Source organism: Melospiza georgiana, chromosome 3 (assembly GCF_028018845.1).
Source record: "Melospiza georgiana isolate bMelGeo1 chromosome 3, bMelGeo1.pri, whole genome shotgun sequence".
NCBI lineage: Eukaryota > Metazoa > Chordata > Aves > Passeriformes > Passerellidae > Melospiza > Melospiza georgiana.
In genome coordinates, this window is record NC_080432.1 from 26,455,020 (window position 1) to 26,468,227 (window position 13,208).

A 13,208-nucleotide genomic window follows, 5' to 3' on the forward strand; every position below is an offset into this window, starting at 1 on the left:
CACGCACCGTGAAGGCCGCCGCGCGTCGCCCCCTAACGGCCCCAGCCCGGCGGCGCCGCGCGGCGCTTCAATGAATGGGGCGAGGCGGGGAGAGGCAACCGCCAATAGCGTGCGGGGGCGCGGTGGGCCACCCCCGAGTACGATGGGAGTTGTAGTTCTTTCCGGCAGCCGAGCGGCGCTGGCTGGCGGCCACCACGACTACAGCCCCCAGGCGGCTGCGCGCGGCCGCACGCCCCGCCCCACCACGGCACCTCGGCGCAGCGCTGCCACGGCCGCAGTCGCGCCGCAGAGGTGACCTCGAGCAGCAAGCGCATCCGCCGCTCCCGCAGACATGGTCGGTACCGGGCCCGCGGCGGTACCGCGCCCCTCGGGTTCCTTCGGCTCGGGGCAGGGAATTCTGGCAGGGGGAGGTGACCCCGAAATGGCGTCGCCCTCCCCGCCTGGCCGCGCTGCTCCCTGGAGGGCCCGGGGATGAGGGACAGGGCTGACCTGGAGGTGGTCGCGGCACCCAGAGCAGCCGGACATGGTGGCGCCGCCGGGCTCGCTGCAGCCCCCGCCGAGCCGCGCCGGGGTGACCTTCCAGGCGGGGACGGGGGGTCGGTGCCGGCCTGGCAGCGCCTCTGCCTCTGCGTGTCCCCAGGGCCGTGCGGGGAGGGCGGGATGTGTGCGGGCAGCGAGCCCCCCTGGCCCGGGCTGGCACTCCGGGGCTGATCGCGCCTTGTCCCGGCGCCGCGGCTGCCGACATTTGCCTGCGGGACATGGGGGCTGTCAGCGCCTTGTTCGCGAGGCGTGAAAGGTTTTGGTGCGGCTCTGTGTTAGCTCAAGGGAAAGTGCTTGTGAAATGTCTCTATTGGTTCATCCCTGCTTGCTGTCGGAAATCCAGCTGTTTGTTCAGACTCGCTAGATTGTCAAGGAGTCCTTCTGGTTCTGCTCGGAGGTTACAGAGGTGAACTGCAGTGCTTTGCTTTTCTGCAGCATGTGTACATAGGTATATAAACCTGCACAGAGACCTTGCTTTCCTTTCTAGGCATTAAAACATCTCTGTATTTTTCTAGACTCAATACCCTGTTACTCAAACCTTCGCTTTCAGTATTTTGCTATAGAAAGGATGCTTGCATGCTCTGAAATGTGGCTTATTTCAGCTGTATCCTAAAAAATACCAAAATCTGTAAACTTTATGCTTCTTTTCCACTCCTTCTATCTAAAATGAGGATTTGCAGGAGTGACAATATGACAGCAAGCTCTAGTTTGTATTTGAACTCTCAAAGCATTGAGACATGGATGAGCTGACCTGGCTGGTCTGGTCTCACAAAGAACTTTGATGTCCAGACCTTTCAGAATGTCACTGCTTTTAGCTTGCCTTTGCTGTTCAGATTATGCATGTGGTGTTGGGCAGAGGCTTTAAATTTCTTGAAATAAAATCATCTATCAGTGCAGCCACCATTAGCTCAATGAAATGGAAAACGTTTTGCAGGGCACCTGTGTCAAGGTCGTTCCTTAAGGGAGGAATGCCTTTGGAATTGCTTTGGTCTCTGAACCACAGTGCTGGTGGTGTTCTTCGAGTGCACGGCTGCCTTGCTGAGACTGCTACATTTCCAAACGTGTTTATTGTCCCCACATCTCTGCTGTAAAGAAGGCAGAGCAAAGGGGAAGTTCCTTAGGCAGACTCTAGACTTTGGAAGAGATAAAAATTTATTTTAATGATTAAGTAATTATTGTAAAGCAAGGTGGGATAGCTTAGTTGGCTGGAATAATGTTCAATATTCAGGAATAATGTTAAGCTGGTGGTATTTCATAGACAAGCTTATCAGCAATAATCTTTATGGAGATCTTTCATAACTGCAATTAGCAATGCAAAGTATCACTCGTGTAGCCAGGATATTCCTGTCACAACATTTGATAGGTTTTGAGTTATCTTTTCCTTACCTTTATAACCTCCTGAATCAGTTTTGCAGTGCAGTGCTGTTTGCAGGTATGGCACTGATGTTTGAGTTGTGCTGATATCAGCTGTAATCACAGGAATAACTGAAGCACTGAGTTCTTAAACCAAAGTGTGTGGGGTGGGTGCTAAGACCTCAACTTCCTCACTTGATATTGGAGGCTTTGCTTTCATCTGTGATAGTTTAGGAGGGAGAGATCCTACATTTGCTGGATTAGATGAAGAAGGGTACTTGGGGATGCAATGATCAGTTGCTGAGGGCTTTTTCCTCATCCTTTTTACCATTACTTTTGCTACTCTTTTATTTTCCTAAAGCTTTTTGACTATACATCGGTTGAATGTGGAGTGGGGAAGGCTTTGGAGCAAAATAGTTCAGCTAGTTGTTGTTTAATTTGTCCTCTGGTTCCTTTATACCTGAGAGTGAGTAAAGGTCACCCCTGCAGTTACCACAGCATGAAAGGCCTGCAGGAGCCAAGTCACGGGTTAAAGCGTCTGGACATGAATGTCTGGAGCCTACAGCTTCTGTTGGGGAGCTTCTCATTTCTCTAAAAGTAGCCTCAGACACTCAATGGGACCAATTTTAATATGAGATGTAAGGGTTTTTTTGGTGAGAGTTATCCACATTTTGTAGTCAGCACAATAAAATCCAAAGTTTTTTGTTTGTTAGTCAGCTTCTGGATTTAGGAGAGAGGATGGAAGTTTCTTTGATGCTGAATTCTCACAATTGGTGCAGAGGTAAAAGGGTCTGGGGAATGCACTGAATCCAAGGTACTGAAGGTTTGGAAAGGAAAAACAAGTAGGAAGCACTCCTCACCTTATTTTAGCTTGTGTGTTTTCCTCCTCCAGCCCCAAATGGGGGACAACAGGAAGGATGGTAGTAAGCAAACATAATTATTTTGAGAAGGTGGAGCTGAGTCATGACTGAAGGTTTGGGATTTTTTTTAGGCTAAATGCTAAGTTTGTCTCAGTAAAAAAATAATAAATAATCCTATTTCTTACCTTTCTATCTTCTCCTCCTTCCCTCTCCTGTTGTTAGGCTGAGTACTCACCATAATGCTAGTGGATAGGTTGCCATTTGTTACGTTTCATTTAGACTGGCTTCTAAAGTTCATAGAATGGAAAAAAAAAAGTCTCTTTTCCTTTCCCCCTTTTGTGACACTGCTTTAGAAGAAAGCGCCTTAAAATCTTTCTTCTATTCACTGGAAATTCAGAAATCAATTCACAATTGATTTCAGATACCCTATAAATATAAAGAAAACATATTTTGCTGCTACCTGTGTGAGTTCTGGAATAGCTTAGCACAGGATCACTTTTTATATGATGGGGATTTTGCCGGGCCAAAGTTTTGCAGCACTGTAACTTTTCAGTACTTATTTTATTAACTAGTGTGGTTAGCCACCTTAAAAGAGTGTTCATTGTTCCATTTATATAAATAAAATGTAGATTCTTCTTAGAAACATGCTGAAAAGTTGACTTTAAATTTTGATAGACATCCTAATCCGTGCTGCTCCTCATCATTCAGATGTCATGGTCCATTTCCCTGCTCAAGAATAGAGTACCAGAACTAGTTTTGAGATTTAAACCACCAAGAATTGATTGTCTGCTCTCCTTCCCCTCATAGTGGAGTTTCAGTGAAGTTAGAGGGACGTGACTCGTAGTAGGGCGGGTTCAAAAGAGAATAATGCACTTCAACACCGTGTAACGGGCAAGTGGGTAACGAGATATTTAAAGAATCATTCCCATAATGAAGGCCAGGTCTAAATCTGCAAGTTCAGTAGTTTACCTTCATAATTTATGCCCTGATTTTATCTAGTATGTGATAAAATGGGGTAGGTAGCCTAATTTTTTTAGTTATCTAACACTAGTGTGATGCAGCTGTGCTTGGCCGGTCGATTCTGCAGAGAGAATACACTGGAAGCCCCACATGGTTTTCCTATAAATATCAGTGACAGGAATGCTGGTTGGAAAGGATCTGTAGAGGTCATAGTCTGCCTTCCTTCTTGCTCCATGTCTGGAAGTTGTCCAGTCCAGCCTGACAGTGAGACTTTTGCCACTGATAGATCTTGTCATAGGTGTTTTAGTCTGGGCCTTGAAAACTGCTGGGGCTGAAGGTTATACAGACCCTCTGGGTATCCTGTTCTGCTGCAACAGTACCACATAATCGAGTTTTTCTCTTAATTTGTAGCTGTTGCACCCTGTTCTGCCACTGCTGAGCGGCGTTGGGGGCAGTGCTATTTCTAACACTCTGTGAAGATGTGGTGGTGTGCTGTTAGATCTCCCTTATCCTCTACCTTTCCAGATTCTGTCCTGACTGGCTTTCCCTCAGCCTCATCTTACAGACCATAGAAGCATACAGAACTCGGGTTTCCAGAACTGCACTCAGTGTCCCATCTGCAATATCACCAGCACTGATTGCAAGGCCTGTCTTTGCTCTGCACCTTACACTTTTAATAAAGTAGCCCAGAATGCAATTAAAACACTTCTTTTGCATTCAGTTATGCCTGATCTGTATCCCGTGCTCATCTTTTAATTTTCTGAAGAAGTGGGCTTGGCATTCCAGCAGGCTGGTCAATCTGCTTGTTCCTGTCCTAGCACAACCTGCCCCAGCCCTATTGCCTCTAGAGAAAAAGGGAAATACAAATAACAGGTTTACGAAATACTGGGTTATTAATGTCCTCTGCCACGTGGCCCTTTTTGATAGAATCATAGAATCCTTTGGGTTTGAACAAACTTTTAAAGGTCATTGATCCACCTCCCTGCATTTGGCAGGGACATCTTCAACAAGACCAGGTTTTTCAGAGACCTGTGCAATTTGACCTTGAATGTTTCCAGGGGTGGGGCAGCCACTACTTATCTGGACAATCTGTGCCAGTGTTTCACCACCTTTATTGTAAAGTATTTATTTCTTATCTTGGTCTGTCCTCTTTTAGTTTAAAACTATTGCCCCTTGTCATTTCATAACAGGCCTTACTAAAAGGTTTGTCCTAACCTTTTTTGTAAATCCCCTTTGAGTATTGAAAAGCCGCCCTGGTACCTTCTCTTCTCCAGGCTGAAGAAGCTCTCCAGGCTCTTCTCCAACCCAAACTCTCGCAGCCTTTAATTTTCAATATTAAATAACTTCTGGATTTCTCCCAGTCCTGGTTCTGCTTAGCAAACTGTCATTTTGCTACAGGGCAACCCTTATTCCCCTCTTATTTGCAATATAGTAACATTTTGGCAGTCTTCTCCCAGTCTTTTGGAGTTTTGGGTCAGTTTGACAAAAGACAGTTGTATTATGGATAGTGTCTGTATTTGTTCATAATGTGGCTTTTGTCTGTGGATTAGTTAAATTTGCTGCCTAACAGTTTAGTGAGGCAGTAATTTTAAGTCCCTTAGATTCTTTGGTTTCTGGCATTCAGTAAGTCTTTGGCTGCAAATAAGCATTCAAAATGCTTAGTGGGAACAGCCCTTGAAATGGAAAGAATCTGAAAACCAGTCAAGTGTCACAGCTCGTGAAACTTCTGTAGTAAATTTCAAGTATGAATGGTTGGGTGTATGTTGTATTGTCTTATGTTAACAAGGCAGTGTTGTTAAAGGGAATGCTAAATTTTTCAAATGTATTGCTATTACTGGCATTTTGCAAGTTTTCCAGGAGCAATTCTTAAGGATCTTTTTGCAATTGTGGTCTGTTTCTGTAAAACCAAGCAGAGCAATTGCTGGTGGTTCTAGCAAGAACCAGAAGTGTGATCCCAGGAGCTGGGGCTGATCCACTTTTAGGCACAGGCTTTCATCCAGGTTAAATAGTCATAACGTTATTGCTGCAGTAACTCAATTTTAACTGGTGTGAGGCTGAGGTGTGGAGCTGTGGGTAAGGCAGTGTCATTTCCTTGCAGGGTGAACCTGTCAGAGTGCTGGTGACTGGAGCAGCTGGGCAGATTGCTTACTCCCTCCTCTACAGCATTGCCAAGGGCGATGTCTTCGGCAAAGACCAGGTAACTCTGCACTGAATCCACAGAATTCCCAGAATGACCAGGTTGGAAGAGACCTTCAGGATCATCGAGTCCAACCCATGCCCTGACACCTCAACTAAGCCATGGCGCCAGTGCCACATCCAGGCTTTTTTTAAACACATTCAGGGATGGTGACTCCACCACCTCCCTGGGCAGGCCATTCCAGAACTTTATCACTCTTTCCCTGAAAAACTTTTTTCCTAATATCCAGCCTATATTTCCCCTGGCACAGTTTGACACTGTCCCCTCTGGTTCTGTCGGTTGCTGCCTGAGAAAGAGACCAACCCCACCTGACTGCAGCCACCTTTCGGTGAACTGTAGAGAGTGATAAGGTCACCCCTGAGTCTCCTTTTCTCCAGGCTGAACACCCCCAGCTCCCTCAGTCATTCCTCACAGGGCTTGTGTTCCAAACCCCTCACCAGCCTCATTGCTTCCTCTGGACACACTCAAGTGTCTCAATGTCCTTCCCAAACTGAGGGACCAGAGCTGGACACAGCACTCAAGTTGTGGGCTCACCAGTGCTGAGTACAGGGGAAGGATGGCCTCCCTGCTCCTGCTGGTACAGGAATGAATGAATGTCAGAACTGCAGTGCCTGAGACTGGTTTCCTCATAGACACTCAGAATGATTTACCAATATGCAAGTAATTTCTTCTTTAAGTGGGGAAAATGGGAGTTCTCCTCTGTTAAGCAAGATATCAGTTGTTGGTTGTGCTGAAGTTCTTTTCTGCAAATGGGTTTTAAATCTTGGATGAGGTAACAGCCGAGTACAAGACAAATTCATTTTCAAGACACATTGTGCCCAGCTTGTACTAAACCTTTTCTTTCTTTCCAGCCTCTTATTCTTGTGCTGCTGGACATCACTCCTATGATGACAGTACTGGAAGGTGTGGTGATGGAGCTGCAGGACTGTGCTCTGCCGCTGCTCAGAGGTGGCCAAAACAATTTTTTCTTACACCTACAAGATACTGCAGTACAATTCTTGCATTTATGAGTCCCTGTAGCTGGCAGGAAGTTAGGCAAAAGAAAATCTTAGATGATCCTTCCTTGGTTTTGTGTTTTGTGGAATATAATCAATTTAACTCAGCCTGTAAGCTAGGAAGAATGGCATCAAATAGGTTTTGTGGACAGAATTGGCAATGGAGATACCCAGGTTTATATCATCTAATCCTGGGCTTTAAACCTGGACAAGAAATTGTGAGATACTTGTGCATATGTGCATTGTGTTCTGGCCCAGCCATGAAATATATGAAATATATCATTGCTGTATTATGTATATAATATTTATTGCTAAATGAAAAAAAAAAATTAGTCTTAAAAATATCATCTGTATAAAGATACAAAATGAAAAAGCACTCCTCAAGCCATGTAAACAAGCTGAGTTCTGGTATTTTAAATAAGCAGAAGAAAGGGAGCAAGTAGGAGTTAGTGTAATTACTATAACACATGACAAAAGAAGGATGTAGGTACCAGCTCTTTTACAAATCAAACCTTCTCTGCTTTGAATTGGAAAGGGGCAGCAAAACTTCACTTGTGTTGGTCTATGCCACTGAAATTTTATTGTAAAAGTAAAGAAAAGCACATGTACTTATATACACATTTTTAGAGACAAATGAAATGTATATTTTTACATATATTTCTCCTGTGTTTTCCACTTAACGTAAATATTTGAATGTAAAACCTGTTTACTGGGATGTATTTAATCTGTGGAGGTAGGGCCAAATGACTGTTACTTGTATTTTTGGAAGGGGAAGGTGGTGGTATTGTCAGATTAGATTATATACTATTTATGCACAAAAGAATATTCCTGTTAGCATTATGCCATGACTATTTATCTTGCTGAATTCTTTTCCCCCTTTCCTTTATTTTTTTAGAGGTCATTCCAACAGACAAGGAGGAAGTTGCATTCAAAGACCTTGACATAGCAATTCTGGTTGGCTCCATGCCAAGGAGAGAGGGCATGGAGAGGAAGGATTTACTCAAAGCAAATGTAAAAATTTTCAAGTCTCAGGGTGCAGCCTTGGACAAGTATGCCAAAAAGACTGTCAAGGTGAATATAGGAATTGAATTTAAAACATTAATTCTCTGCTATGTAGAGACCTGGATACACTGTAGAAGAATATTGCACAAGCAGAAGCCTGTTTTGTATGGGCATTCCTTTCCTTGTGCCCTGGAAAACAGACCACAGTCAAGGGCAGATTAGAAACAGAATGTAAATAGGTGGATGATTTAGTCATTAATTTGTTGGGTGAAAAAGGTGAGTCCTACATTGTATTGCTGTATTCCACACATACTCTGTTTACCACCAATTTGAAAAGCAACCCCATAAAACCATGTTTAAAAAAAATAAGCAGTCTTTTGCTTGTTTTCACTCTTCTCTAGGAGAACTGAATTAACTAAATGCAGCTGCCTACTTCATATCCATCTGTGTCCTTTAACATAATGACCCTTAACTTCAATATCAATATGGAATTACAGTTGCACAAAAATCGGCTTTATTTAGGTTGTTTGCATCTTACTTGGAGCATTAGAAGATTTTAATTGTTCTCTCTCAGATTCCTTCAGCACAGTTAATGGGATCATGTGGCTGCTCTCCCACTGCTCTTAATCTCAGGCCCAGACTCCGGCTGTGCTTTGTAACTGACTTTTAATGTCTGCTGATGAACTTCCTACGGCTTCTAGAGACGTGTTTGCTTCTTTATCCAGCTGGAATAAAAACTATCAATATAACTATTGTGGAGTAGTGGAAAATTTACTGAACTCAGTTTCAAAAGGGGAAATACAAAGGGAGGTTTGCAGATCAGCTTGTGTGATTTAGAGTGTGTAGAGTCTGACATAAGTTATTCAAGGCACAAATGAAGGATGAATAAAAATCAGTTCTGCATAGTAATAAATTGATTTAAGTTGAGGCAGTGTTTTACTTCTAACTGCCTATGAACATTGAGATAAGTAAATGTTCTGGCTTTCTTAATTATAAAGCAATTATATAAAGCAGTGGCAGCCAGTCCAGAAAGTGTTTAAAAGTGGTTGGTTTAAAGTGTGCTTGTGTCTATCTCCCTATATCTGGTAGCATGAGGTTTGAAGCCCGGCTGTAGGTCAGTGTAGAGATCTCCCTAGAAGTCTTGTTCCCTTTCACATTGGATATCAAGTTAAAGAGAATACCTATTCTCTTTAACTTATCTGGAAAATATTTTTATGTGCAGTTATAGAAGATTGGGTGACTACAAATGGCACACTTAAAAGACAGTCTTGTTGGAGACAACAAAGAGATTAGAAAACTTGACTTTTAGATAGCTTCTTTGAAGGCCAAGCAGTGCATTTCACTGAAGGGAGGTGTTTTGCAGAAATACCTACTTCATATTTCCTTTTTTCATTTTTAGGTTGTGGTTGTTGGGAATCCAGCCAATACCAACTGCCTGATTGCATCAAAGTCAGCCCCATCCATACCAAAGGAAAACTTCAGCTGCTTAACTCGTTTGGATCACAACAGAGCCAAATCTCAGGTAAAAAAATGGCTTATTGTGCTATCTATGCTAAATACAGAGCAATGCTTTCAAAGAAGCCTGTGAGTTGAGAAGCTGAAGTCAGTGCAATGGACATGTTTAATTTCCAATTAGATTGCTCTGAAACTTGGTGTGACTGCTAATGATGTGAAGAATGTCATCATCTGGGGCAACCACTCCTCCACTCAATATCCTGATGTTAACCATGCGAAGGTAAATGTGAAAGGAAAGGAAGTTGGAGTCTATGAAGCTATAAAAGATGACAGCTGGCTGAAGGGAGACTTTATTGTGGTAAGATACCATTTTTTATAGTTCATTCTGTGCTTTATCCTTACCTCATCTGAAATTGTAAACAATGTAACTGATGTAGTGAAACAGCTCTTTTCTCTCAGTTAAATAAGCCATCTTCAGATATCTTGTTGCCATCAGTTGTTTGCCTTGGAAGATTCAAGGCAGGAAAGTCTTCATAACTTCTGTTGGAAAAATCCAGCTGGGATGCTAAAATGATTCAGCAAAGAGTTTTGATCACAGCTCATGTGAAACTTGTGTGACCCAGGAGCACCATTGCCATTTCACTATGGTGACTTTTTGGGGCATTTTTGTAGATGAAGTGGGATTGATCCATTTGCTGCTCCCCACCCACCAGAAAAGGCCAGCAGATCTTTCCTTATTCATGCATGGGCACAGACACACACACACCCACACACACACACACACACACACACAGAGTGTGTGGCATCATCAGAACAGTTTCTGAAAAGGAATCTGAAAAATCTAGGAAATGCCTGCAAAGTAGAGTAGTAATAAATAATAATGTAAGTTAGTAAAACAAAATAATGGTATTAATTGATCAAGAGCACAGGCTATCTAAGTGGAATATGAAGGGAAATGGGTTACTAAAGCCATAGATGATTAAAGCTTTAGCAAAACTATTAAATTTAAAAACTATTAACTTGAGTATGGTGAGGTAGGTTCAATTGTCTTCAGGAATTAAATAAATTGTATGCATTAAGTATTGTGGGATTGAGACCAGCAAGTGTTTCAAATTGGTATTCAGCGGAAGACCTCAATCAACAATGTGTTGCTTGAGACATCTGCCACTGCTGACATGCACAAAGTCTCCTGGTGGGAAAAGCTTGAGGCATCTGCTTGGTATGAGAGTAGTCAGCCCGCTGTAAAGTTAAGGAATGAGCCTCTGAAACATTATTACATTTGTGTTGGCACAACAGTATTCCTGGATTGCATGCCGTGTTTGTCTAGTGAAAGAACTGTATCTTCACTGATAAATAATTACATACAACAGTCTTTCTTGGTGGCATTTACTAACAGCATGTAGACCAAGCCATGGTTTTTCTGCTTTACAATTTAGTTATGGTTGGGTTTTTTTCTTAATTGCAGACTGTTCAGCAACGTGGAGCAGCTGTTATTAAGGCCAGGAAGCTGTCCAGTGCCATGTCAGCTGCCAAAGCTATCTGTGATCATGTGAGGGACATCTGGTTTGGCACTCCAGCGGTAAGATGTTGCTATTAAAGTGCATGTTTGCCTCATGTTTTCATTCTGTGCCCACCTCACTGACCTCGAGTGTATGTGTGTTCAGAGGAAAGAATCTGTCTTTTTCTGGAGTAAATTGTGTCATAGGAGATAAAGGATATCATAAATCATGCAAATTTTGCCTGCTTCTAGCAGTGTAAAATGTATTTATCTCTGCCTTTCTGGTTTCAGGGGGAGTTTGTTTCGATGGGAGTCATTTCTGATGGCAATTCTTATGGTGTTCCTGAAGACCTGCTGTATTCATTCCCAGTTGTGATCAAGGTAACTAGGATGTATTTAAATCCATATATCTTCTGCACAACCTATTAAACTGTCATGTGAGCCTATTAACAGCAGTGTGGGACTGCAGTTGCTGAGATGTGAGGGTTTAGCATTCTCCTTTTCATAGAGAGGACTCTTATTAACCAAGTTAACTTGATTGTCAGTTAAGTGCTGGTGGTTAGACAAGTACAATCTGACATGGCTAGCTGGTGCTGGTTGCATTGTTTATCTGAAATAAAATTAACTTCTGCCTGATGTGGTTCTTAGGGCCATAAGCTGTGTTTTTATGCCATAAAGTTTCTTTCATGCAGACTGAATGAAGCCTGTTCTTACATGGAGGGCTTTCTGTTTGTTTGTTTTCAATCAGGACAAGACCTGGAAGTTTGTTGAGGGTCTTCCTATTAATGATTTTTCTCGTGAGAAGATGGAAATTACTGCTAAGGAGTTAACTGAAGAGAAGGAGACTGCTGTGGAATTCCTCTCCAGTGCATGACTAGGTCAGGAGGAAATACAAAATCATTTAAGAGTGGAAGAATCGAAAAGCCGTCTGTAGGTCTGCTACCAAGCACCAATACTGTATCCAAGTCAACTGTCTGTGGCCATTGTGCATTTTAAAGTTCATATGCTTACTGGTACTGTCGTGCCTCTTGAGTTATTAGCAAAATATTATTAAAGAAGTAAAACTAGTTTGTTGACCAAAGTTTTTGTCCATTTAATACTAGTTGCTTTCTGTGTATGGTACAGGATAATTGTTTGCCTTGGCCTTGGCTACTAACGCACAATCTGAGTTTTGATTAGAATTTGGCACTACTGGAACACGTCTGTGATCACTTCAGCAGCCTCTGTATCAACTGAAAATGAAATTAGAATGTCAGTAATTCTCTTTACACTGATAGTTTAGTGACCCAGGTCTGTCACTGCACAGACTTCAAGTAAATACATTTCACTCTGGTTATGCTTACAATATTTGTCAATAGAAATATTAAAAGTTGTTCAATCAGATACTGACTAAGAGTAGTCTGTTGCACCTTATTTGCATGTTTTAGTTATGTAACTAACGCAATTTGATAGTACAAGATAAAAAAAACCTTAAAAGCCTATTTTAGGAAACTGAGGGAAACTAGTTTAAGCTTTAAGCATTACTAGCTTTTGCAATGACTAACATTTCCCTTTGCCTGAGTTGGTGTCTCTCCTGTTCTAATAGAAGTTTCTGCCTTGTACTAAAGTAAATCTTGGTCTGTCATACCTGGAGTCATCTCATTTTTCTTTTTTGGTCTATTTTCATTTTATGAGGATTTGAAAAACAGAACTTCTTTGACAAGAAAAGGAAAGGTTAAACTGAATTATAAGCAAATTGAATGGTTTTCTTTGAGGATTTACTAGCCAGAATATAAAATAAGTAAGCTTATCCAGAAAAATAAGTCTGCTCTCAGAATATTGCTGTACCTATTAAGTTCAGTGACAATGATGCATCAGAGACTAATTATATGTAGACGTAAAAGGGGAGAGAAGCATTTCAGGAAATGGGAGTGTGCTCCCATGGAAAGAAAATGGAAAGTGGCAGCACAGGCCACAGTGAGTGAACACCGTGAATGCTTATGAAGCAGCTGTTGCAAGCATTTTTGCATTTCTGCAGTCTTAAAATAGACAGGAAGTGTACACTGTTGTATTTTTTTTCACTGTTCTCATTCCTCTGAGCCCCTTAGAGTTTAGTTTTCAGGAGAAAGTTTCATACACCTGTCTTGTCATGACAGTTTGGGCACTTCTGCAGAAATTAGGGAGGGAAGAGAAGCTGCCAGTGTGTTGACTGCCTTCTGGCAGTTTCATGCAAAGTCAGTAAAATCTCATTTCAGCATGAGCTCAGGGATCAAAGGAATTCATTGCAATACTTACCATGCTACAATTTATTTTGAATTAAGGTGTTTTTGCAGTGAATGCTACAGGAGATGGCTCCAGTGCACAATGTT

The 13,208-nt window shown here is 42.3% G+C and overlaps 1 protein-coding gene across 1 annotated transcript; it reads left to right on the top strand.

The window, feature by feature from the left end:
* Nucleotides 1–233: 233 nt before the first annotated feature.
* Nucleotides 234–12,486, top strand: MDH1 (malate dehydrogenase 1). The gene is made up of 9 exons (XM_058020592.1): nt 234–334; nt 5,812–5,910; nt 6,762–6,858; nt 7,801–7,976; nt 9,307–9,429; nt 9,544–9,720; nt 10,828–10,941; nt 11,152–11,241; nt 11,609–12,486. The coding sequence occupies exons 1-9, from the start codon at nt 332–334 to the stop codon at nt 11,732–11,734; spliced, it is 1,005 nt and encodes a 334-aa protein (XP_057876575.1). The 5' UTR covers nt 234–331; the 3' UTR covers nt 11,735–12,486.
* Nucleotides 12,487–13,208: the final 722 nt, after the last annotated feature.

Coding starts and splice junctions, on each gene's coding strand:
- MDH1 (XM_058020592.1), top strand. Junction 7,977..9,306: donor ATGCCAAAAAGACTGTCAAG/GTGAATATAGGA, acceptor TTTCATTTTTAG/GTTGTGGTTGTTGGGAATCC. Junction 9,430..9,543: donor ACAACAGAGCCAAATCTCAG/GTAAAAAAATGG, acceptor ATTTCCAATTAG/ATTGCTCTGAAACTTGGTGT.